We start from the raw sequence: 25,178 nt of genomic DNA on the forward strand, positions 1-25,178 counted from the left end.
TCTATAGAATTGAAGTGCTAGCTTTCTATAGAAGGAAATCAGTTCTATCTTGGGAGACAGTTTCCCATCAACCTTCAAGCACTGTGAGGGGGAAAATATGTCTTAAGGACATAGTGAATCTTCACTAGACTCAGATTTAATAATTGGTAAATTAAGTTCATTAGTTTAACTAAAAGTTTGTTCATAATATATTTGTTATATCAATTTGATTATCTTATTTACTTAACAATAAATATATTTTTGGAATAAGTTTCCTACAAAAGAAGACTCAAATATTTGATAGGGGTTTGGAGACTTGAATTTCCATCAAAGCAGATAGAATATCAACAGAATAATCAGGCAAACTTCCGAGGAGTATTGAAGATTTATTGAGATTGATATGAAATCCAGTAACATCAGTAAAAGAGCCTAACTCAGGTTTGAGTGCTAGAATATATTTTTCGTTGCACAGAAACGATATGATTATCACCTTGATGAGATGTGACATTTATGCACAGAAACGATGATTATCGATAGGAAAAGAAAACACTTACGTACATCAGTAGTACATCAGTACATGAACTGTTGTTGGCTTGTTGCTTCCCCAATCCCCAAGGACCAGAACACAAGAAATGTAGCATTTTCCTCATGAAAACAACGTGATCAAATTACATGAAAATGCCTTCAACCTCTAAATTGCTAAGAACCTTACACCGACATAAGCAAAATTATTGCAGGCCGGGTTTGTGCAATTGTGCCCTCCATAGCATCATTTGATATTCTAATTTATTGTGAGGTGAGTCAAGGTTTTGTAATTTGTACTCTTTTGGATCATAATCAGGGGATTTACATTTTGGTCAAATCAGACACGAAACACGATCTCGAAACGGCATAACTCGTGTTAGTTAGTCCTAAGGAAACTTTTGAAATTTCATTGTGAGAGTCAATGAGTCATAGTTATATTACCGAACTTTTTATATGACTCATTAAATTTTACTTCCAAAAAGAACATTTATATGTATAAGAACATCAAGATGCAGTTCTGTATTGAGGAGATAGAGAGTCAATCTGGTATAAATGCTTATATTCAAAGCAGACAACTCAATGAAGTTACTACAAATCCAAGAATACTCATATCTCCAATCTCCATGCAACATAGAAAAAAAATGGAGCTGCTAGATTTAACTCTGTTGTTACTATGATCATAATCATTGAGTCCTTGTTCATTTGTTCGACGAAATTCACTGCAAACGTTTGACTAGTTAAATCAAGATAAGTACTCCAGCTAGCTAGGTTGGCCCCAATTGGTTAATTTACACAATCATACGAGAGAAATTGACAGTTGATCGTCAACTTTGTGAGCATATAGTCACTACTAAATTACATGATCTTTCCAAGTGAGGACTAACAAAAATGTCGCTAAAAAGAGAATAATAGGCACACATAAATTGAGAAAAATGGTCCTTGGTCGTTTATTTCAAATTTTCCATCTCATTTCTCTTCTTCCTTCATGTAGACAAACGTTTCCTTTTTAACTGCGATGATGTTAGCTGGCTTCTTTCTCTTATCTTGCACCACCCCTTCATTCCCTGCCAGCATCAAGTACTTATCTTTCCTTGTAAGTGTTGTGCACTCAAATCCTAAAGCATTTGCCAATTGCCTCTGAATATAGTTGGCCACATCAAAGCTAGATTTTCCCCCACTGCATGTTAGTTCTTTAGGGACCTTCTCAAGGATCTGAACATGATAACTTGGTCTTGGATTCATCAAGAAGAAGATAGGATCCAAGCATTTGAGTCCACTTGCAGTAGTACCATAGAACATGCTTACATGTGTATTCATTGCCACTGGAACAATCTCATCAGCTAACTCAGCAAACAAAGAACTGAATCTCAATAAATATGGTTCTCTGCATGTGGTTCCTTCAGGACAAACCACAAGATCACCTTCACTTAACAATCTCTCCATTGTTTCTCCATCACTTTGTCTATCTCTAGTCAACCTCACTGTTTTTATTGGAGCCATTAACTCAGACATTTTACTTAAACTATATGTTACTGCTGTTAGTGGTTTCCTTAATGATGTACTGAGAAATACTGGATCCATAAGCGTTCTGTGAGTACAAACATAGAGAACACCTTTTCTTTTGTTTGATTTAGATGGATTCTGACCTTTGACCCTTAGATCAACACCACTCCAACATCCTATAAAAATAGCCATCTTGTATGGCAACAATATTCCCACTGCCAATCTAAAGATGGCCAGGATTATGCCTAATGGAAGCCATAGGAACATTGCAAGAGTTGCCAAGGGAGTTGGGAAGAATGCTAATCTTCCATCATGAAAAACTAGAGGCTTTGGATATTTCTCTCTTGGCATCACTGAAGTATTCTTGCTGTCTGCCTTACTCACCACATAAGGTTCCTGTCACATAAATGCATCATAACATCAAATATTTTTATATAAACTAACAAAACAAAAACCATAACAACAATTTTTTGCCAAGTGGTTATAGTTATGCATGACCTTACCCCCTGCTATATATAAATATGAAACACAATCAAATACAATGCAAGTTCAATGTAATTGCTGAAATCATCTTGTTTTACGTGTAGTCAAAGTACTCTACAAGGAAAAAGTAAAACATACATGAAATGTGAAGTATTCGATCAGCAAACCTGCACTGCCTAATAGGTATATTTGCTATTATATATGTTAGATTGTCATATGCATGGTGACCAGAAAGTAGGTAAGTTAGGTAAGATTCATGCATTAAGTGTTGCTTCACGCATGAAGCTAGGAACCAATAAACTGTGAGTATTCTTACAAGTGTTGTTTTACTCTGCATGCATACATGAATAATTACCCTACAAATTGACATATTATATGAAACGTTGGAGATAAATGTTTTTTAGAGTATGTAAATATAGAAAATGGCCATGTGTGTGCCATATGTCAATACAGTTGCAACAACAGAAGGAAATTTGTTCAAGCAAGTTTGTTAGATAATATTGTTTTATATATTCTAAAAAAATGATTAGTTTTTACACATTACAAATGTAGTGACAACTAACTAACTAATTACCATACCTTGCATAGTGAGATGAAGAGATGATCATGAACACTATTTGAACTCCCAAGGCCAATATCAGGTTTGTCATCTCCAAAGAATTCTTTAAGAGCCTTGTGCTTTACAAGCAACCCTGGCCCATCAACAAAACCAGTGAAGTACCCTCCATAATTCTGCAATTCAGTACCTATAACAACATTGACGTTCAAGTAGTCTTTGAGAAACCCTTCAACCATAACCTTTGGAACACTAGTAAATACAACCTTCCTCCCTGTTGATGCTAACACTTCATAGGCCTGAAGATTAAGATTCTCAAGATAAAACTTAGGCAAAACAGCCCTGCCAACACTGTCCATATACTTCAACTTAAGTCCACAAAATGTTATGAACACCATGACCCTCAATCTAATCTCATGATTCATAGCCAACAGAAAGGGGTATGATAGAAGTAACATAAAGGCTCTAATAATGCTGCCACCTTCAAAAGCAACCAACATGAAGTAAGGAAACAAAGATTGAGACCTTAATAAGGCACCATATATATCACAAACCAATGTTTGTGATTCTCTACCTTCCAAACAGCACTTGGTAACACTAGGAAACAAAGAAGAATGTTGTGATGATGATTTAATGACAGATTGGTTTTTAAAGTAATAACCATAGTTTCTGATTTTCCTTGCTGCTCTATAACACGAGTTAGCTAAAAGTTGATACAAGAGCCATTCAACAAGCTTGAGAAGAACAACAGATAACACCATGTTTGTATGAACCGAGAGAGTAAAAATGAAGCGTTGTGTGTGAAGATGAATAGATAGTGGTGATGTTAAAACGAGATATATAGAGTAGTGTGTTGAGGTAAGTTGACCATTTGCATTTGGTTTGCCACACCTGTAGCATTAAATGCAATGCAACATACTTTAGGACATTTTTTCTTCCTTAATTTGTTTGGTAGGTTGAATTGTTGGTGACCGCCATGAGGAATTTTTGATGATTTGGCTTGTGTTGAAAAAATAAATTTATGTCCCTTCTTTTTATTTGAGTACAGGTCACGTCTTAAACATGGAATTTGCACGTGAGGGTGCTGAAGTTATGATGTATGGTGTCAGCGGCGGGGGACTTGTGATCTTGCTTCTGAGCACCTAGATCTGAGTGATGATCAATCAATTGCTATCAGTTTTGGTTCCCAGAAGCATGAACTTGAAACCTGAACCGTACCGGTCATTTGTTCTAATTTAGATTGGGATTCGTTTATCAGTTCTAACTTCTAACAATTAGTCTTGATTATACAACAGTGGTAATGAATTTAGTTATAGTCTGATATTCTGATTGTATGGTTTCGATCAATTTAATGTCAGTATCAAAACCCAACTCAAACGTGCTATTCCTGATGTAATTTGCACAAACTTATCAACTGTGCTATCCTTCACAATGCTGGCAAATTGCCTAACTCTATATATGGCTTAGTTTAGCACTACAAATTGTGTTTTCTAAATTTTTGACATCCTATCCCAGATTGCCAAATTCACATCCTTTACTTTTGTGCTACAACCTCATACTCAAAGGACACCTTGATTTGAGAATATATCCCATAAAAGTGTTGACTGCATCTCATCGGAAAGCAGATTGACTTTATCTGTTTTCTTAGCAAACATCAAAGTAAATAGGAAAAGTTTGTAAAATCAAAAGAAAGTTAATGATTTTGACCAGTATACCTCATTGCCTCATTGGAAACATACCATGTTCTTCTACAGAAGGCATAGATTAAATCTTGATGTTTAATTCTTACATGCCTTAATTATGTCAATGAGCAAGGTTTCAGAATAAGTACCAGGTGATATTTCTGAGTTGCATGAAGAGCCTAGGCACACATATCAAATTAGATTGTGTATACACTATACCACAGTACACTAGAATCCATAATTTACTGTATGTACGATTCTCAATATATTTCGTGAATGAAACAAAGTTGAAGAAAGAATATATAGGAGAATGTCGTGTATACATACACATACAATGAGGAAGGCCGAATGACGCTTTGAGTACTTAACTATAAAATTACTTCATGTATAACTAATCACCCCACATTGTTTTAATTTTTGGCCAGTGGTACTTTTTCAAATGTTAATAATTAATTCTTTGTTCATGTTAGAGCCATGAATATTCAACCAAATCTAAACGGACATACTAAAGTATTTTGGTTCAAAGTTTCACAATGGCTGCAAGTGTAACTTCAACATTTGCTGTTAGAGTTGGCGATCACTCAACTAGATTACGTACATGTATTGGATAGCGCACTGTCGACTTCGGTACATTTTCTCTGTCGTAGTTCTACTTTAATTAACAATTTCAAGTTTCAATACATTTTCTTTGTAAAACTTGTTGTTTGTTTAATTGTATTTGTACCTATAATTCTGATTTAACGTGTGTTGCTATGATCAAAGTGGTAGACTTAGTTTTACCATTTCTTTGAATGATCTGTTCAAGAACCATAATTTTAGTTCTACTAGCTCCTTGAATAAAGACAGCAAGAAGTTTTCTTGCAATTTGGGCTGCTGGTAGAATTGGTGAGATCGACATGAATCTGCAATAGCTAACAGTTAGCTCAACCCCCTATTCCAGGTACCATCAAAGTCCAACCAATTCATTCCACATGTTTCTTTTTTTTTATTCAATAGTTCTGTTTGTACATGCCTGAGGAAAGTTTAAAACATCCACCAAAGAAGGCCTGCAATACTGACTGTTGACCGTTCAACTAAGAAACTTCTAAAGAATGCTATCGCGCTTATGCAATGGACGCCATGATTGATTAATTGATCGGTACTGTTAAAGGCAATATCAATATGAAACATTTGGCATAACCGGATAAATAGACTTATGCTACGATACAGAGCAAAAGCATTTTTTCTGCAACAAATGAAGTAGGATATTTTCTTTGAAAGTTATCAAGATGTAGGATACTTTCAAGCATGCCAAACACTACAGAATCCAAGGTACAAAATCTAAGTACGCGTTTGCTACCTATCTCAGTATCATATCACTGTCCTTAGGTTTGTGTCTCCAAGGAGACAAAAAGTATCATTTCAGTTACATATCGCAACACTGTTGATTTCGTAAAATGATGTGCCTTCGTGAAGCTCTAATTACTCTCGTCAGGTTTTAATTTTCATCCCAGTGTTAGACAGCAGTGTGAAAGAGATTTCTTACAGACTTACAGGATTGTAGCATTGAAAAGCTCAAACCATCAAAAACCCAAAGTCAAACTGAATTTATCAGTTGAAGTTTAGGATATCTTTTAATATTGGAGAGAAGCGCAACCCATATAAATTAACCGATTAACACCAATATAAGTTACCAAAAAATAAACTGATTAACACCAGCATGAACCACATTACAATCCATAATTTTTCTTTATTCTTTCTTATTTCGTACTTTATTATTATAGTCCTTGTTTATTGTTAACAAACAACTTGGAGGCCAATCAAACTTCATTTCTAAGTTTCACTTCGATGTCGTCATACTCAAGATTTCTACAACATTTCTCAAAACTGATACCTTCAAGTAACAATCATTTTTGCCACTTATACATCTCAAAACAAGGCAAAAATACCATGTGTACAGTGTACTTAAATTTATTGACATTTACATTGTAGATATGTATTAGGATTATGGAGGTTTCTATCAAGTTCTGGGCCGAAAAGATATAAAACACCAAACTTGGCCAACTTATAAAAATACTGATGCCTGTCCAGACATCCCTTGCAACAATCAAGGTGACCTTTTGAACTTGGAGGCCACTTAAGGTATTCTCGAGTTCTTGAGCTAGTATAAATTCCAATTGTGGTTGTGATTATATGCATAACTAGCTGAATGCGTAGCATGGTCAGAAAGGAGATGGACCTTTGTCATAACCATGAAGAACCTCATTATAAGGGCCTTCTCCACAATTTCTGAGGTAGAGGCAATCTTCCATAGATAAACACCGATGGTGCTACTCTTTCCATTGCAGAAACCCGTCTGAGATAGATCAATGATGATTTTGCATGAGATCTGCAAGGGTTATCTTACCACAATTTCCCGCATCTAGCCTATCAAACTGGTTGCATATCAGCGAAATGTCTTTCTCTGCTATCTTCCCCATCTCCTTGAGCTTGTATATGACATACTCAGATTTACTGTCAGTAAGAAGAAAAAGTATGAAAACATTAGCCAACATTTCAGAAGGATAAAGAATTAGCAAAAAAGCAAATGACTGAGGCATAAGTAGTTAGTATGTACGATCTAACAAAAGAAAACTAGTACATGACATAAAGACCGCCAAAAAGAGTTTCTCCCTGCTATTTACAGTTATCCCAACGACAGAAGCATATTATGGAAGCTTAAAAATCTGCCCCTATCATCTCTTTAATTTTCCAATGCCGATCCTGAAGCTTTTATAGTAAGTGGTTTTACGTAATGAGCAGCCTATAAAAAACCTTTGAAGGCCTTATATGAAACGGTTTAGAGATGGATTTACCAAACCTTTTCCAAGTATACTATGGAAGTATGGATGACATCTCCAATATGACTGCAAAAGTCTCTTGTGAGAGACTTCCACAGTCGTGATCCAAATATTCCCTGCAAGGGAATCTTACTAAAGGTTTCAGGCCAATCAAATTAAACGGTATATGGAGGAAGATATCTCTTTTATCAAAAGAAGCACCAAATCTTAATACAATTAAACAACAAAATAGTGATTAAAAAAACAAAAAGAGGAACATAATGTCTCTTTACAGATACAACCAACCACTGAATCAATGTGCAGTTGTAAATCAAGCTCTAGAAAAGGTGCGAACCAGAGCAGGTGTTATAACCTTCTCACTTCATTGTAAAATAATGCAAGCATGTCAGAGTAAACTTCAAACAATTAAGACTTGTTAATGAAAACTAACAAATTAACTGATCCTGACAAAGAAGCACGTAAGGCGAGCCTATCAAATCACGGCAGCAAATGACTCTTCGGGTTTAAATGTGATTTTTCAGAATTTGCAATATAAGATATTCAGACACAGGTTGTAAATGCTGGGAAGAGAGCTAAATTTGTCTCAACTGTGATAAAGATTTTGTAACAATATGAAATAAATAATACTAATCATAAAATTTCATGCAATTCAGTCAAGGAGCACTAGGGATATCGCTGCAAGGCAAACCACACACCTAGTTAATGCATAAACAACAAATTCAACACTGAATTAAAAAGATTGAGTGACTATAAATAACAATTACTCAAACTATTCCTTGCCAAGTGAACCATCAATCTCTCTCAAAAACAACTCCAAATTATTATTTTTTTCCTTTTTTGATCATTCACTCTCAACTGTAAATATTAATTTGTTACATGGATTGCGATCTGCAACTTCAGCTGCCTGTCCAAAACCTACAAGCTCTTTCAACCTGACCTTGTGTCAAAGTATCATGTACAAGACTACAAATACTTTTGCAGTTTAACTCGGCCCTCAGATCGTATCATGCTTACAGGCAATATGGGCTTAATTGGTATGCTGTAAATTAATCTGGACACTGAAAATTGAATACATATAATTCTACATTTAGTCCCTTCGAATGAGGCATATCAACCAACAGTGTTTCAATCACAAGATGCCCAACTAAAGCCGCTTATACCCTATAAAGAAAATAGGAATCTGCTAAAGGGGTCTCTCTTCTATGTGCCCGAGTCATCTGTGGGGAACTCACTCACTCCTCCCAACATCTCTTGCCAGTCACTTTTTAGTACTCTTCCTCCCAGCTGCTAGCCAGACCCTAACACCAACAATCTCGCACCTTTTTAAAGAAATATCGAAGAGAAAAAGAACTCAGATGCAATTTGAGGTATGCTTAGTTGAACTCAATGAATAGTTTGACTTCTTCTCTTTAGAAGATATGAAAGAAAAATGGAGAGACATAAAGTGGAGCACTGGGATTTTCGTAAAATCTAATTTTAGTATAAACATTTCTGCTCCAATGTATGTGCCTCCATTTCATCTATTCTCCTTTATAGAGAAGAGGGCAAACTATTCATATTAGTTCAATTAAGCATGCATCGCAGTGGTGCTTTGGTAGGACGATTCTTACGTGCCCTGCAGTGAGGTAAAGGAACGCCAAAGTGCAAAAGGCATATACCATTATACCTACCTAGATTAAGCAATCTGGCTTATGAAATTGAGGCTCATTCAGCTTACTTCACGTGCCTACTCACTAGGAAACCCATGGATTTTCCAGCTTCATCATTTAAACCTAAAGTTCTTCTAATTGTAATTTTTTTCTTCTTTTTTTTTTTTCTTCTGTCCACAATAGAGTAAACTTGTGAATCAATAAGTATAGCTCACGTACAACTACCAAAAAAGAGAGAGTATACAGGTCAACATCACTAATCATTTACTGAAACTTTCTTAACAGTCCTGAATTTATATAATTTAATACTAACTTGTCAATGGAGACAACACAAACAATTCTCAACCATTAATCATGAATAACAATGGCTGCCTACAAGAAAATATAAATATATAACCACGGCAACAAATAATGCAAGCAACAATAAGCATTATTGATAAACATCTATTTAAATGTAACATTCCAAAGTCAATTATGACCAATCTTTTTATAACAAAAGAAAATCACCAACCTCACAAAACCATTATTGTCAATGTCAGCTGCAAGAAACTCTGACACTGTCATATCCTGGCAGAGCACCCACTTAGCCATCATCCTATGCCGCTTATCAATTCGCGCTTCAGCCAGGTAAAGAAATGCACGAGCAACTGCAAGTGTAGAGACTAAAAGCCACACTGAGGCAAACAATCGACCACCAAGAGAATTAAACGCACGATCCCCATACCCAACCGTAGTAACTGACATAACAGATAGATAAAACGAATCCAACCATCCCAACTTTTCGACAAAATGCATAACACCAGTACCAATACCAATGCAAATAACCACAACCCCTAAAGCCAACCCAACCTTCATTCTAATCCTCATTCTCCCTTTCTTCAAATCGAAAAAATATTTCCTAGCTACATCATGCTCCCCAGGTCCTTTAGCAGCACTTAACAATAAATTCTCTTGTAAATCAAGAACATAACTAACCATCCCACTAAGCAAAATATCAATAAATCCAAACCCAACTAAAACAAACATAATAGAAAACAATTTAGCCAAAGTCGACTTGGGCGTAATATCACCATACCCAATAGTACACATAGTAACAATACAAAAATATAGTGCATCAACTACAGGATGGGTTTCTATCGCCTTGAAATGGTGACGATTAAGCGAGTAAATAAGTACACCAAGAGACAAATAAATGACCAACAAAACTAACCCTTGTCGAACAATCGAAGAAGAAGACCCAAACTGAGGCTTGGGTATTGAAGGGTGGTCAAAATCATTAATCACAGCCATAGCAGGGGCAGTTTTGGAACGATGGAGATTAGACTTATGCCAAGGGTATGAAAAACAAGGATCATTACAATTGGTATTTAAGGTTTGGTCAGAGTTGTATTGGGAATCAAGTGTGGTGGAATGATCATTTGGTGGTTGGTGAACATGGACCAAAAATTATTCTATCTTTAAGTTCTGATGGAGTTAGTGGTGATTGGGCTAATATTGGTAGAGTGATTTCATTGTTTTCTGGTAAAGTACATAGAAGGGGTTGTGGGTGTGATGATGAAAATTGGTTTGCATTTGTTTTTCTTCTTGGACTAGTTGTGCCACTGCTACTACTACTACTACTTGGTATGAAATATGGTAACAATGGTTCTTTCTCCATGAATAAGTTGACAGATTGGTTTTCAGGTTTTGAGGAAGTGTATGGAATTATATGGGCTGGTAAGGTGCCGGGAGAGACGGGGTTTAATAGGAGACACGTTCAGTTCAACGTGGTGTGGACGTGTGGTGCCGTTTATTTCAGTTTCAGTTTCCAGTTGCAATGACTTACTGAGTTTTGAGTCAGAGACTCACAGATACTTGTGCTTTAACAGTTACCTATCTCTTTCCTCAAAAGGATCTACTGTACCCAAAAAGTGAAATTTCGGAGGTACGGTTAATGGCTGATTGCTCACAATCATATGACTATTGATTAGGAGTTTGGGATCGTGATTACCAAAATTAAAAAAATGTTACCACAAAACTCACCCCCTGCTTTAAGCAATTTTTGGAGAACCTGTCTCTTAACATTGTCAAAATAATCATAATACATATATCGGTATTAATACCGGTTTTGGAGACATCCGACATTTTGCTCCGATGTGCCGTGAATTTATACCATCTGAACAATGTTCTATAGCGATTCAGAAATATTCAAGCTGTTTTCATGTAGAGATATGCCCTTGCAACAGCCACAATGTGCTTTATTAAAAGCCATACAATAGCCAAGCACCTACCCTGTAATGTCTTGAAACCATAGTCTCCATAGCCTACTGTGGTCACAGAGGTTACTGACATATACAAGCTAGCTATATGTCCAATTCAGTTGTTCAAGGATGTGCACCGTCACCACACCAATTGCAATACAGATGACAACAACAGCAAACCGCTAAGCCCACCTATACGTATCCTCATTCTCAATTACTGTGCTTAAGAACAATGCCTCCTGTCTATCCAAAAGATAAGTTACCAATCCATTAACCAATATGTCAAAGAACCCAAGACCCCCCCCACTAGTATGAATGCGCATGAGAAAACTAGAAAAGTTTGGTGAAGGTGGTATCAGGTACGATGTCACCATACCCTACAGTGCAAAGTGTCACTACAGAGAAGTACAACGCATCCACAAGTCTGAGTGTTACTTCACCCTTGAAATTTCGACTTTTTGTGGCATAAACAAAGACTCCAATGACCACACGCGGATCAAGGCTTGTCGAACAACCTCAAGGCGTTGATCGCTGCTCTGGCATTACATTTATAGGAGCTACTGATTCTGGTGCAGTAATTTTGCCAGTTGTTTGATGACAAGAGGATGTGAAGTATATTGTGAACTCTTCCTTCACAGATGAAATTTTGCTAGATTCATCTGCAAGTACTCTGATAGAGAGCAAAAGCTCATCCATGGTTAAACTTGGTTTTATTACAGAAATTTAGCTGGTTGTTTCTATGGCTGATTAAACATCCACCCAACGCCAAGCTCAACTACTAGTCAATTCCATCAGCTCACCATCAATAATACGCCAGGCTATACATTTTCTGCTACACCAGAAACTTCACTGATCGATCCCTTACATAAATTACATAAAATTAGTTAAAGAAAGATGAAAAGAACTTGGTAAACAAGAAACCTTAACATTACTAAGTATTCAAATGGAAAGCAAATAATCAAAGGTTCAAATCATAAAATTACAGATTACATTTAGTAATACACGTTCACGTGTTTGTCACTCCGGAAAAGGAAGAATTGCATTATTAATAGTAACAGCAATAACATTATTTTAATTCGATACGCCCAGATGAATAACTTAGGTTCTTAACAACAGGTATTCCGTTGAAGTATGAATAGGACATCAATCAGCTTTTATTCATACAATACTTCCTCGTTATCATACTTCACAGAAGACCTCTGCGTCGCTTGTAGTCACCAACCGTCAGTGTGAGCGCGTGCCTCTTACCATCATTCTCTGGGACTTTGCGCCCAATGGTGGCCTCTATCCTTTGCTTTCTTGCCATATATCCCTTGCGGAATCCCGGCAACTGCTTCAAAATTATCCAGCGAGATTTCAAGCTGAAAACTGTGCAAGGAGTTTGACACGGTTCCTTGATCAACAGGAGCATTTGTATCTACCAATTTTCCTGCATTGGCTACTGCTTCCAAAGCTGCCGCTGTTGTACTCAAGCCAGCCACTCCAGTGACCCCTGCTACTACTGATCCACTACCTACACCTAATCCTGATTCAGCAACAACGTCCCCATTTGCAGAAGCTGCAGCCTCATCTCCTCCTGCGGTGTTTGATACATAATAGTTTCTTGATCTCGTCCATCTCCTAGAGAATGGATCATATCCTTCTTCACCCTCTTTCAAGTCTGTGTTAATTGCCTTCTTTTCAGATGCCATTTTGAAGTTCTCCGCCCTGTTTTTCTTGTTCATTTCCGCCAACCTCACAGCCTTGGTGTCCAATCCCTTTTTCTGCTTAGAAATTGCCTCCAGTTCCTTCAGCCTGGCCTGGATCCTCTCCACTTCCGCCTTATTCCGCTTGCTCTCTGCCACCTCCATTTCTCTCCTCAGGCGTTCTTTTTCAGCTGCAATGTTCAATGGCCTCGACGACGCGGATTTCTTCTCCTGCAACATTATTTTCACAGTTTCCGATGAGTAAACATAACTGATTGCCTTCTGTATAGCCTCCTGCTTTTCCATTACGTCTTGTCGACTAGGAATTCGTACTCCGTCTTTCTTCATTGCCCGCACCCACTCGTCAAACTCTGATTGAAGTGGGGGGGATTCAGATATCACGGCCATTTGCCACCTGGCTTCCGATCTCCCCCAGGTCACACTCAAGTACTTGTGTGTGCTCTTGTTCTCAAGCCTGTATTGCTTGTTAGGTTCAGTAGCATCAACATTCTTGACAATGCAGAGCCTGTAATACGCCTTGTGTTCTCTCTTCCCGATACCAACCCTGACAAAGCACCCCACAATCAACTCTTCAAAGAAAGGCTCCATAAACCACTTTGCTAGCTTCGACCTTCTGATTGTTGTTTCCTTGATATCCTCAAGCGTGAGATCTTCCTCTTTGTTAGACCTTTCCTCATCACTGTCAACCAAATCCTCTTCCCCTGCTGACCCGTCATCTCTGCTGTGGCTTTGACTCTGGTTCTCACTCTGACTAGAGTCACTACTCTGAGCAGCCACTACCGGTTTTCTCCTAACTGGTGAAGTATCCCGACGGTCAGAATTACCCCGACCCGTATCCCTAAATCTACTACTACGATGCCCCTCTGGGTCCTGCTGTTTCAGTCTCTTTGCTCTCAACTCATTCAATGCATCATCCTTCGCAGCCGCCCTCTCCGCAAACCTAGCAGACGAGCGCACACGCGAAGAAGGTACATCCGGAGTTTTCACAAACTGAGGCTTCTTCACAACCTGCTTCGCTCTAACCCCCTCTCTCAACCTCTGATCATCTCTCCTCTGCGCCCGTTCCGACAAAATCATCTCCCGTTCAAGCTCCGTCATCTGTGCAAGCTCTTCTCTATCGGAATCATCCTTATATAAATCACTCCCAACATCAGAATCATCACCACTCTCATTTCCCCTATCACCATCATCTCTATCCTCCCTGTCATCATCCTTATCAGTAGGATCCAGCCTCTTCTTTAAAGGAACCTGAGATCCAGATGGTTTCCTACTCGTATATCCATCGTCTGAATTATCATAATTAGAGTCACTTCCATCATCAGAATAGGAAGGTGCCCTTTGCCTCCTAGGTGGTGGACGTGAATGTCGATTCTTCCCTGGCCCACCAGTTCTTCCTGCCGCCTCTAAAAGCAAGTTCTCCAACTCCGTCATAACTAAAAGATTAAATTTGACAATTAATTAATAATAATAAGAAGAGCAATTTTTGAATCTGGAGAAAGAAAAGAGCACTTACCAATAAAGAACGAATCTTTATCCTTGAGAGATATTGTTTATTCTGGGTGTTTAAGTAACAGCTGGAAACAAGAGTTTTAATGGCAACTGGAAATTTTTCTGGTAGATCGTTTGAAGGAGAGAGAGAGAGCAAAAAACTTATTTAAGAGATGCACGTGCGATCGGTGTGACTTTCTATTATGATGTCGGCCTCAAATAGAAAAGCCCAAAGCATCCGTTATCCGTATCATCAGAAATCGGAAAATATATTTTTATTGCCATAATTTCAGCCAATGAAGTCTAATGTCATGCCTGTTCGTACTTCGTAGTACAACAAACTGTCAGTTCTGTTAGTTATTTTCTGTTCTTGTAAATTCTAATAAACCTGACAGTTACAGACACTTCAGTGCAACACATTGAACATGCATAAACCTGGTACAAAACATTACTTCTTCACTATTCAGGAACTTCATGCTCATACATCCATTACGAGTTAGTCAGACATTCCTTTTCCAGGTTGGAATGACCATATGAGAAACATACACAAAATATTGTTTAATATTGTTTTGCTAATAATTAACATAGTACCAAATCTGACAGTCTACTTAATCACATTGACCATGTATAATATAAAAGTTTTACAATCCTCATAAATCTTATGATTACAGGCCAAGCATCAATACTAGAAGTGGATTTAATCATCATCATCGAGAACACTCCGACGCCTCTGGATCTGAAAATTCAGAGCAATATAAGGCAATGAGTGACAAATGAGGATGAAGATGCCCCGCAATCAAACTGGATTAAGGGCTGTAGGCGATTATGTACAAGTATGGGGAAAAGATAGGAAAAGTGATAGCACTTACTGTTACTTTCGTCTGTTTGGTAGTTTGACTGTTGATCTGTTCCAATAATGATATAAGCTTTTCTTCAGATACCTGCAGATGAATACCAATGCATCAAGCACATTTGTCAGCAATTTATTATTTCATGTGTGCTTATTGTGGATAAGTGATAGGGAAGAAAGGGGCGTATGCCCTTGGTAGTTTTGGGCCCTTGTTTCGGTCCATATTTTCGGGTATGTTTTAGGTCGCCTATATAAGGCTAAGTGTAGGGTTTTGAGAGTCACTTCTTGTTTATTCACTTTATTTGATCGACTCTTGGTTAAAAATCGACTTTTATCGATTCTCGGTTAGAGATCAATTCTTTTAGATTGTTTGAGAGCTAACGCTTCGCCCATCCTACATCAATAAGCCATGTTGAAACTGGTACAACATATTTTAAGAATAGATATTAACTATGGCTACAGCTCAAGCTTCTAAAGTCTATCATTATACACCATTTCTGCCATACCTTCTCTGCTATCTGACCCATTTGAGCAGCTCTCAGTACAACATCCTCGACTCCGCGTGCCTTCTCAGGTTTTACCAAAGCGATCCGCGAAACTATTTTACATCCAAAATTACAGCGTTAGGGAGCTTTGAGAAGCTTGAAAACCATTACCCATATAAAGAATAAATGTTAGAGCAGAACTGGTACGGCATAATTCGAACATTAGCCAGAGCCATACAGTGATTAACCAAATGCATGGCTTCATTCGGACTATACTTCAATTCTTTTGCATGTTCTCCACTTAGAGGGCTAAATTAGTTATTGTGCTATTCAAACCATTGCTGCCTCTAGAGGTAAACAACTTGGCATACCAAATGTCAAACTGGAAAAACACGTCTTGAAGTACTTGATTTCAGAGCATTTGCATTGAAACCAGAGTGATTCTGAAAAGTAATCTGAACTGAACAACATGCAATATTCTCAAATATCCACCTCGCAGGAGGTGAAGGTATTGGGTATCTGAGGAGGTCAACATAGCATCCCAGATTGCAAGTGGAAGGAGCAAAAAAAACATTGCCACATAAGTAGGGGACAGGGACATCGAAGTGGTAACAACTATGCTTCTGGGGGTCAGGTACTTAAGATCCATAATATTGCATGGAAACTAGCAACTTCTCAGTTTTTCAGGGAAAATATCATAATATACTCATTTTGAAAACTTCCGACATTTACTAATTGCATTGGTAAATGGGAATGGGTATATGAACTCCACCTTATAGGGACTCCAAAGTTAGTCCACTCCTAAAAGTGGACTTACAAGTTGAATTGAGGGCTAATTATGTGTGGAGATATACATCACATAATGGAGAACACCCCCACAAAAAATCAGCTCAATTGAATATGTTTAACCTTGTCAAAAGTTGTTATGAAATTAAAACAGTCTGGGCTGTTGGATAATTTCATAACATTCTAAATTTTTTTTGACAAGGTTTGTACATCTTCAAATGAACTAATTTTTTGTGTGGATGATCTCTATTGTGTGGAGAACATCTCCATAAAAAATCACCTTCTAATTCATTGTATTTAGTGGTGGAGTAACTTTGGAGTCACTCTAGGTGGGGTTCATATAACCATCCCCTAGGTAAATTACTGTGTTCCTGTTGGCATACGTTATTGTTATGTCAGATGTCTTTATCTTAAATGTCACATTGTAGACACACAAGCAAAAGCAAGGGGCATAATCTGACCAGTTTTCACTATTCAACATCTAAGTGAAAAATATCTATTAATATCATATCTTATGAAATGACTGTAAATTTCACTCTAGTTTTTTTGTTTAAGATAGATAGGTGATTAGTGATTAGTGATTACTAGAGTGTGTATAATATTAGAGATAACACTTCTTTTTCCACTACCAATAGCCAAGAAGACCTGATTAAGAAACATAATAACCTAAATCAAGCTACACTGGAAGTTGCTAAGCTACAAAGTGATAGAACTTACGCCTTTCTCGTGCTTGTGTTGACAATATTTGACTAAGCATCATTTGCCTCCGCTCATCTGCTTCCCTGAAATTACAGTGTAATATTTAGATTGAAAACAGCCCTTGGATCCTCAGTACATATTATAGATGCACCACCACTGAGTCTCGCTGAAATATGTTCATCAGTTATGCTCAAATGATCGTACTCTTCAAACAAAAACTGATTGTTCAACTCATTGCATTCTTCAACAAACGGCATACATCTATTTCTACATCTCATTAATCTTATTATTGATATTTAGTAATAGTACAGTAAACAAAAAACAAAAAAAATTATTTAGCTCATTCATCTTATCCTACACTTTTTGGCTTTGATTAGTGATGGGGTGAACATAATAAAAAGGCAAACTTTGAAGGAAAAGCAAGCAGAAAGAAAATGTAACGACCTAACCAATACACGTGTTGATTCAGTCCCCATTTAGCCACCAAGGCCCAAAAGACTATAATCAGAGCATTATAATATACCAAGGTTATGTGACAGCTTCTAAGGCTAGGTATGGACTAGGGTACTAGACAATGGCATCAAAAATGCCACTAGTGGGGGTAGGTGCCTTTCCAACATACCCCGTTGGGGCGTGGGCAATACCAATGGTATATCACATGTCAAGGATGACAAGACAAGAATCATCTTAGAAGTATTTGCAGTAGTTTGACTCACAAGATGACTTGCATCAGATCACAATATTCCATAACTTGAAGGAAAATAAGCAGGGCCAAGTAATAAGATGATGTGATTTTCTTTTCCAGATCAATTAAACAATCTGGTTTTCATGGATCCATTAAGAGATCAGTCTGTCGATTTATCTGGTGTCAGGTAAAAAAAGGAAACAACCATAACTCCTAGTATTGTAGGATTACAACACACTTCTTTAACCCACCAGAATACTTTTGATTCTATTTATCTTTTCTTTTCTTTTTTCTTTTCCCTAAATTTGAAGCATTGCATATCATAAGTAGAGATCCACTTGAATACAAGATAATTTTAAAAACAATCATTATACTAGCCTGCCCACAGTATACAAAGTATGCAAATGGAATCTACCACAAAAATCTCCCCAAGTAAATATCTTCAAGTATGGACTTGCAATGAATATTCCATGCCCCAAGTGCAAGTAAAATCCCATACAAATGAATGGAATCAAAATGCACAATAAAAAGAAACAAGCACCTTTTGGCATCTTCCTGTGCTTGCTGCTGCTCTGGGTTCTGCTGATTATTTCCCTGATAAGAAATAGATCAGTATTAGTAACGGCCTTATAAATGCTTAAGGAAGGCCAAAGCAATCACCGACACAACAATACAAATATGTCTACATATTTTATATCACTTACCCCACCACGTTGCGCCATTAGCTCTTGCATCCTTCTTTGCCTGATAGCTTCTAATTCTGGATCAGCCTAGTTAGAAATAACAACCATAAAGAAACAATCACTAGAAGTTTTACAAGGAACTGATAAGTATGAGATTAACAAATTCATATTGATTTAAAGATATCTCACAAAAAACAGAACGCATACACACTTCTTCAAGATCTCACTTTTAGAACTCATTTATAGCTCATGTTGTTTCACACAAAAAACAATACAGCATTACCAGATGTTATCTTTTTCCTAGCTTTTAAATGAGTTCAAAAACAGCTTTTCCAAAACCTCAGATGCAACCTTAACAAACTACCTTGGGCATGTGCATACACAACTATACTCCACTTCGTATTCCGCAAGATAATAGTTAATAAAACTCTACAAAACATATACTTTCATAACAGACCAACCAGAAAATATTCTGTAAAAAACTGATAACATCCCCAAAAAGAGTATAAAGGACTGCTTGTTTCTTTCTTTTACATTTTTTTTTTCCTGATTATAGATCTGTTATCTACTAGTTAACTTATAATCCAAAGCTCAAATTACTGTATGTCCAAATTTCAGTATCAATTAAACTTTTACCATGCAAATTTACAATCAAAAAGAGTAAAAGAATATTACTTGACTTTCCTTAAATCTCTAAAATTACAATCAAACACAACATAAGTATTGCGAAAATTCTTACCGCCATTTGTTCCCCTTTCCTTCAGCGTCAAAACAAACCTCACTTTTTTGAGATTTTGAAGAAGATCCTCAAATAGTTCTAAATGCCGTGATATGTCGTGAAAAATAAATATATATCGACCTTTTCTTTGGTACTCCGAAAATATCATTGATAAATAAACAAGTTGCCAACTTGGTCAGCAAAAGTAAATACCAGGTATTCAGGATGATGGTCAAAAGCAAAGTTTATATAGAACCGATTTTTTGTTAAAATAGTTCAACCATGGTCGATTGATGTTTATTTAGTAAATTTTTTAATAATTATAATAATAAAATAAATAAATATATGTTTTAATTCAATATTAATTGGTATTATATATCAAAATAAATTTTTTATACCCATTTTTTGTTAAAATAGTTACATAATAGCATATTTAGGTGTTTATTTCAAACTTTTTAATAATTATCAATAATTTAAAAAAAAATGTTTTAATTCAATATAAATTATAATATAGAACAATAATTTTTTATACAAAAAGACTAAAGCATTTGGTTTGATTTGAACTTGTTTAAGTGACTAAAAAATTTACCTAATTTCCGGTCCCGGACCAAAAAAAAAAAAAAAAATAATAATAAATTATTAAGAACCACCGGTCCAGTCCGTTTTTCAAAAACATTGGTAAAAAGTAAAAAACAGTAGCACACAATCTTAACACAGATTCACAGGATTCAGTTTACCAGAAAAGTAGATCTCGACAGCTAGCTCACACTCAACTACACTAGTACACTGCTCAGTACTCACTAAAATCAGCTCAATCCTAGAAACAATCAAGACTCAAGAGATGGGTTTCGGAATGGGATTAAATCTGCTCCTCCTACTTGCAATGGTAGCAACAAACATACTATCACTCTACCACCTCACATCCTCACTCCAAAACAAACAACCTCAACAACTCCAACCTCAAATCCCAGACCACCTTCACAACCAGCTTCAAACCATCCGTTCCACTATAACTCACTTAACTCACCTCCGTTCCACTCCAACAACATCAAACAACCCCACCACCTCCATTCCATCAGATCTTCTTCTCTACTCTCACTTCTCACCCATTGCTTCTTCTTGTAGAAACCATCCTCAACTTCTTCACACCTACATGAACTACACTCCTTACACTATTTGTCCACTAGATACTGACCTTGCTGAAGCTTTGATATTACGTGGTTGCCATCCACTTCCACGTCGTCGTTGCTTCTCTCAAACTCCTTCTAAACTTCCATCTACTCTCCCTACACACCCTTTTCCTACTTCTTTACCCGACACTTCCATCATTTGGTCTTACACTTGTACACATTTCGAATGCCTTGAGAAAAAGAACTTGGGTTTTGATATGAAAGTTGAGTCGACTAAGTTTACTACTTTTAAGTCTGATCTTGATTTACCTGTACAACAGCTGTTTCAGATAGCCAAAGAGTCTAGGAATGTGATTCGGTTGGGATTAGATGTAGGCGCTGGGACGGGTACGTTTGCTGCTATAATGAAGCTTTATAATGTTACTGTAATGTCTACTACTATGAATCTTGGTGCCCCCTATAATGAAGTGATTGCATTGAGAGGTTTAGTACCGTTACACGTTCCATTACAGCAGAGGTTTCCGATTTTTGATGGGGTTTTGGATCTTGTGAGATGTAGTCATGCGGTCAATCGTTGGATTCCGGTTAAGGCGATGGAGTTTTTGTTTTATGATGTGGATAGAGTGTTGAGAGGTGGTGGGTATTTTTGGTTGGATCATTTTTTCAGTAAAGGGGTGGATCTTGACAAGGTTTATACGCCGTTGATTGGGAAATTGGGGTATAAGAAGATTAAGTGGGCAACTGGGATTAAGTCTGATTCGAGTGGAGGGAAGAATGGGGAGGTTTACTTGACTGCTCTGTTGCAGAAGCCTGCGGTGAAATGAGATTAAATGACAAGGTATCGATATGAATGCCTTGTTCTTCACTTCTGCTTTGTTGTTGTTTGTATGCAGGTTTAGCTTGTAATTCTTAATTTAGGCGATTTATGTTTGTTTGGATGGTAAGAGAATTTTCTCTGTAGAAACATAGCCTTCAAAAGTTTTTCTGATTCACATTGCAGTAATTCAATTTAAGGAATATTAGATAAGGCCATGCACATTGCTATTTGTACACTTTCTTGTCTTGGCGATGTGCTTTTCCTGCTAAGGGTTCTTCTGATTTGCATTGATATTTCATTCATTAGATTAAAAAGTTCGTCACTGGAAGAAAGATCAACAATTTAAGCATTGGCTCTTGTTTAGTGCATTAAACATATATCCATAATATTAATCTGAAATGTTGGTGTTGTATATTGATCTAGTGTGATAATTGGAAACCAGTAATTGACTGCTCTTTTGCAGAAGCCTGCAGTGAAATGAGATTAAGGTATCAAATGAATATCTTGTTCTTCACTGCTGCTATGTTGTTGTTTGTATGTGGTTTTAGGTTGTAATTCTTAATATGGTGATTTTGTTTGTTTTATGGGGAAAAACTTTTCTCTGTAGAATGATGTCAATCTGCCTTCAACAGTTCTTCTTATTGACATTGGTAGTAATTTAAATAAGGGATTTTTTATATAAGGCCAAGGTACTACCATATTACGATACACTTTGAAGAGTTTTGCTAGCAGAGCATGCACATTGCTGCAACTTACATACATTTTCTCGTCTTGAGATTTCAAATAATTTCTTGGAATTCCAATTATAATCCCAAGACCAAAAGTGTAGTAGATAAGGCTATGTGTATTGCTGAGTTATACATTTTGAAGAGGAGTGTTAGCAGGCCATGCACATTACTATTTGTACACTTTCTTGTCTTGGAATTCCAAAACAATAAAATCCCAAGAGAAAAAGGGTCTTCTAGTACATGGAGAGCATTTATTTAACTGGCAATGTGCTTTCCTTCTTAGGGTTCTTCTGATTTGCATCGAAAATTCATACATTAGATTAAAAAGTTTGTCACTCGAAGAAGTCTTAATAAGTTAAGCATTGGCTCTTGTTTAAACATATAACCATAATATTAATCTGAAATGTTGGTGGTGTATATTAAACTAGCATGATAATTAGAAACCAGTAGCTGATTGCTCTTTTGCAGAAGTAAAGGTGGAATTTGAGCTAATCAAGCCAAGCTTCACCATTCTCAAGCTTGGCTCGTTTATTATGCGAGCTTTGAAAAAAGTTGAAGCTTGGCTCATATAATATATGAATGAGCCCGAGCCAAGCTGAGCCTGAGTAATTCACTTATCGAGCCGAGCTTCATCAAGCTCGTTTGTTATATGAGCTATAATATAAGCTCAAGCTTGGCTCATTTATTAAATGAACGAGTTCGAGCCGAGCTAAACGAGCCGAACCCGAGCCGCTTGGCTCAAATTCCACCCTTATGCAGATGCCTGCAGTGAAATGAGATTAAGGTATCAAATGAATATCTTGTTCTTCACTGCTGCTATGTTGTTGTTTGTATCCAGTTTTAGGTTGTAATTCATAATTGGATGATGTGTTTGTTTTTGAGTGGGAAGAATCTTTTCTCTGTAGAATGGTATCAATCTGCCTTCAACAGTTCTTGTTGTTGACATTGGTAGTAACTCAATATAAGGTATACTCCGATATTAGATATAAAGTAATGCATATTGCGATACACTTTGATAAGGATTGCTAGCAGGGGTGCACATTGCTACTTATACACTTTCTCGTTTTGAGATTTCAAACAAGTTATTGGAATTCCAAATTATAAAGATCCCAAAACCAGAAGTATCTATAGTGCAGAGCATGTATGTGTAACGGACGATGTGCTTTTCCTGCTTAGTTCTTCACTGCTGCTATGTTGTCGGGTTTGTATGTGGTTTTAGCTTGTACTTCTTAATATGGTTATTTTGTTTGTTTTATGCGGGGAAAAACTTTCCTCTGTAGAATGATCTCAATCTGCCTTCAACAGTTCTTCTTACTGATATTGGTAGTAATTTAAATGAGGGATATTGATATAAGGCCAGGATATTATGATAAACTTTGCTGATTATTGCTAGCAGAACATGCACATTGCTGGCTTGCTGTAACTTATATATGCTTTCTTGTCTTCAGATTTCAGATAATTTGTTGGAGTTCAAATTAAGATCCCAAGACCAAAAGTGTCTATAGTGCAGAGCATGGATGTGTAGCGGACAATGTGCTTTTCCTGCTTGCTCTTCTTATTTGCATCCACATTATTTACATTATATTAAATGGTCATCACTGGAAGTATGTTCAATATGTAACTTAACTATTGGACCTTGTATAGTCCATTTTACCGTGTTATTCATATTATTAATCTAAAAATTTGATAATGTACATTAAGCAAATTGCTAATGACTATGAGGTTGAGTTAGCTTTAAATGTGTTACAATGTGTGTAAAGCAAATGTGTTTCCTTCACTATGAGGGATTAAACTGGTGATTATGTGCTTCCTTCCTACATGGTGTTGAACTGTTGATAACAATGTCATTTGAAGAATGGGAAGTTTTACTTGTCTGCTCTGTTGCAGAAACCTGCTGTCAAATAAGATTGAATGACAAGGTATAAAAGTGAATATCGTCTTTGCTGATGCTATGTTGTTGTCTGTAGGTAGTTTTAGCTTGTTATTCGTAATTAGTTTTAGCTTCTTCCGGCAGATCTTGTTACTAACAGTTCAATATAAGGGAAATTAGACTAGGAGATATTCAGGATTTATTCAAAGAGGAATGCTAGCAGGCCACACACATTTCCAGTTACACATTTAATTTTTTTTTTCTTCGGACTGTAATAACGTCCCTGGAGTTCCAAAAGTTTCGTGTATGCAACTTTATTTGCGTTCTTGTTAGATTCCTCTTATTTGCATTCATAGTTGATACAATAGATCAAAATTTGAGCAATATTCAATAGTATAAGCGAGTGCATCGCGCAAGATTTGTTTTCATTTGTGTGTGTGGGAGGAAAGATCTTGGACTTGGTCCAGTCCGTTAATTCAATGCGAGTACTGACAGTGCTAGGTGGAAGTGGAACGGAATGTCGGGGTGGAATTACACATGCTCTTAGAGTCTTAGGTCAACCTTCTTTAGAGCATTATGATTTGGTGGAAGGAAAAGTCAAGTTTCATCTTTTTTCTAGGATGCCTTGAGGTTCACAATGATGAGACTAGAAATGGACATTCTGCACTGTATTGTGGAAGAAAGCTAATCTGGCTGTTAGGGGGGAGGTGGACCTAGAGATGAGATCTCAATGTAATTGATAGGGTAGAATAACCTTTGAGGAGAGTTGAGATCAGATGATTGCTAGTAAAAATAAATTGTGTCGAGAGTTGGAATTAGTCCAGCAATTGAGTGTAATTGGCGAATGGTGCGAATGCTTTCTTATTATTTCAGGGTCATGTCTATTTCAAAAGTTAGTGAGTTAGTGGTAGATTTACCAATCGGTTTTGTGACAGACAGCTTCAACCCACGCTGCCCAATTTGTTTAATTGACTTAAAAGGATTGGATATATATACATCATCAGTTCATGACTGTAACTAAAGTACCTGACGGCATGTACTACGATCTCATTCTCTATGCACGGGATCAACAGGGGTGCATATGCACTTCAAAACAG

At 36.9% G+C, this 25,178-nt stretch overlaps 5 protein-coding genes across 5 annotated transcripts; 1 reads left to right on the forward strand and 4 right to left on the reverse strand.

Moving 5' to 3' along the window:
• Window positions 1-1,048: 1,048 nt before the first annotated feature.
• On the reverse strand, window positions 1,049-3,900 carry GPAT1 (glycerol-3-phosphate acyltransferase 1). The gene is made up of 2 exons (XM_086590674.1): window positions 3,070-3,900; window positions 1,049-2,403 (listed from the first exon to the last, which is right to left on the reverse strand). Exons 1-2 carry the CDS (start codon window positions 3,805-3,807, stop codon window positions 1,471-1,473), a joined length of 1,671 nt encoding a protein of 556 aa, XP_086446800.1. The 5' UTR covers window positions 3,808-3,900; the 3' UTR covers window positions 1,049-1,470.
• Window positions 3,901-6,516: 2,616 nt separating this feature from the next.
• LOC147519013 (two-pore potassium channel 3-like) lies at window positions 6,517-11,234 on the reverse strand. The gene is given in 3 exon segments (XM_086590675.1): window positions 6,517-7,221; window positions 9,708-10,622; window positions 10,624-11,234. Coding segments are annotated over 3 exon segments (1,293 nt in total). The 5' UTR covers window positions 10,854-11,234; the 3' UTR covers window positions 6,517-7,073.
• A 1,305-nt stretch (window positions 11,235-12,539) lies between these two features.
• On the reverse strand, window positions 12,540-14,795 carry LOC147519014 (protein RTF1 homolog). The gene is given in 3 exon segments (XM_086590676.1): window positions 12,540-12,746; window positions 12,748-14,575; window positions 14,656-14,795. Coding segments are annotated over 2 exon segments (1,950 nt in total). The 5' UTR covers window positions 14,574-14,575; window positions 14,656-14,795; the 3' UTR covers window positions 12,540-12,622.
• A 271-nt stretch (window positions 14,796-15,066) lies between these two features.
• LOC147519015 (double-stranded DNA-binding family protein) lies at window positions 15,067-19,646 on the reverse strand. The gene is made up of 7 exons (XM_086590677.1): window positions 19,558-19,646; window positions 18,840-18,905; window positions 18,677-18,729; window positions 17,469-17,533; window positions 15,987-16,078; window positions 15,500-15,571; window positions 15,067-15,366 (listed from the first exon to the last, which is right to left on the reverse strand). Exons 1-7 carry the CDS (start codon window positions 19,561-19,563, stop codon window positions 15,328-15,330), a joined length of 393 nt encoding a protein of 130 aa, XP_086446803.1. The 5' UTR covers window positions 19,564-19,646; the 3' UTR covers window positions 15,067-15,327.
• A 601-nt stretch (window positions 19,647-20,247) lies between these two features.
• LOC147519016 (S-adenosyl-L-methionine-dependent methyltransferases superfamily protein) lies at window positions 20,248-23,950 on the forward strand. The gene is made up of 2 exons (XM_086590678.1): window positions 20,248-21,504; window positions 23,660-23,950. The coding sequence occupies exon 1, from the start codon at window positions 20,378-20,380 to the stop codon at window positions 21,488-21,490; it is 1,113 nt and encodes a 370-aa protein (XP_086446804.1). The 5' UTR covers window positions 20,248-20,377; the 3' UTR covers window positions 21,491-21,504; window positions 23,660-23,950.
• Window positions 23,951-25,178: the final 1,228 nt, after the last annotated feature.

Source organism: Coptis chinensis, chromosome 2 (assembly GCF_015680905.1).
Source record: "Coptis chinensis isolate HL-2020 chromosome 2, ASM1568090v1, whole genome shotgun sequence".
Classification (NCBI taxonomy): domain Eukaryota; kingdom Viridiplantae; phylum Streptophyta; class Magnoliopsida; order Ranunculales; family Ranunculaceae; genus Coptis; species Coptis chinensis.

What these genes read in the sequence shown, in the direction of transcription:
- GPAT1 (XM_086590674.1), bottom strand. Translation starts at nt 3,807, where the DNA reads ATGGTGTTATCTGTTGTTCTTCTCAAGCTTGTTGAATGGCTCTTGTAT. An exon ending in TCTTCATCTCACTATGCAAG is followed by an intron (nt 2,404 to 3,069) that starts GTATGGTAATTA and finishes TTTATGTGACAG; the next exon opens with GAACCTTATGTGGTGAGTAA.
- LOC147519015 (XM_086590677.1), bottom strand. An exon ending in TAATGGCGCAACGTGGTGGG is followed by an intron (nt 18,730 to 18,839) that starts GTAAGTGATATA and finishes ATTTCTTATCAG; the next exon opens with GGAAATAATCAGCAGAACCC. An exon ending in GCACAGGAAGATGCCAAAAG is followed by an intron (nt 17,534 to 18,676) that starts GTGCTTGTTTCT and finishes CTGTAATTTCAG; the next exon opens with GGAAGCAGATGAGCGGAGGC.
- LOC147519016 (XM_086590678.1), top strand. Translation starts at nt 20,378, where the DNA reads ATGGGTTTCGGAATGGGATTAAATCTGCTCCTCCTACTTGCAATGGTA.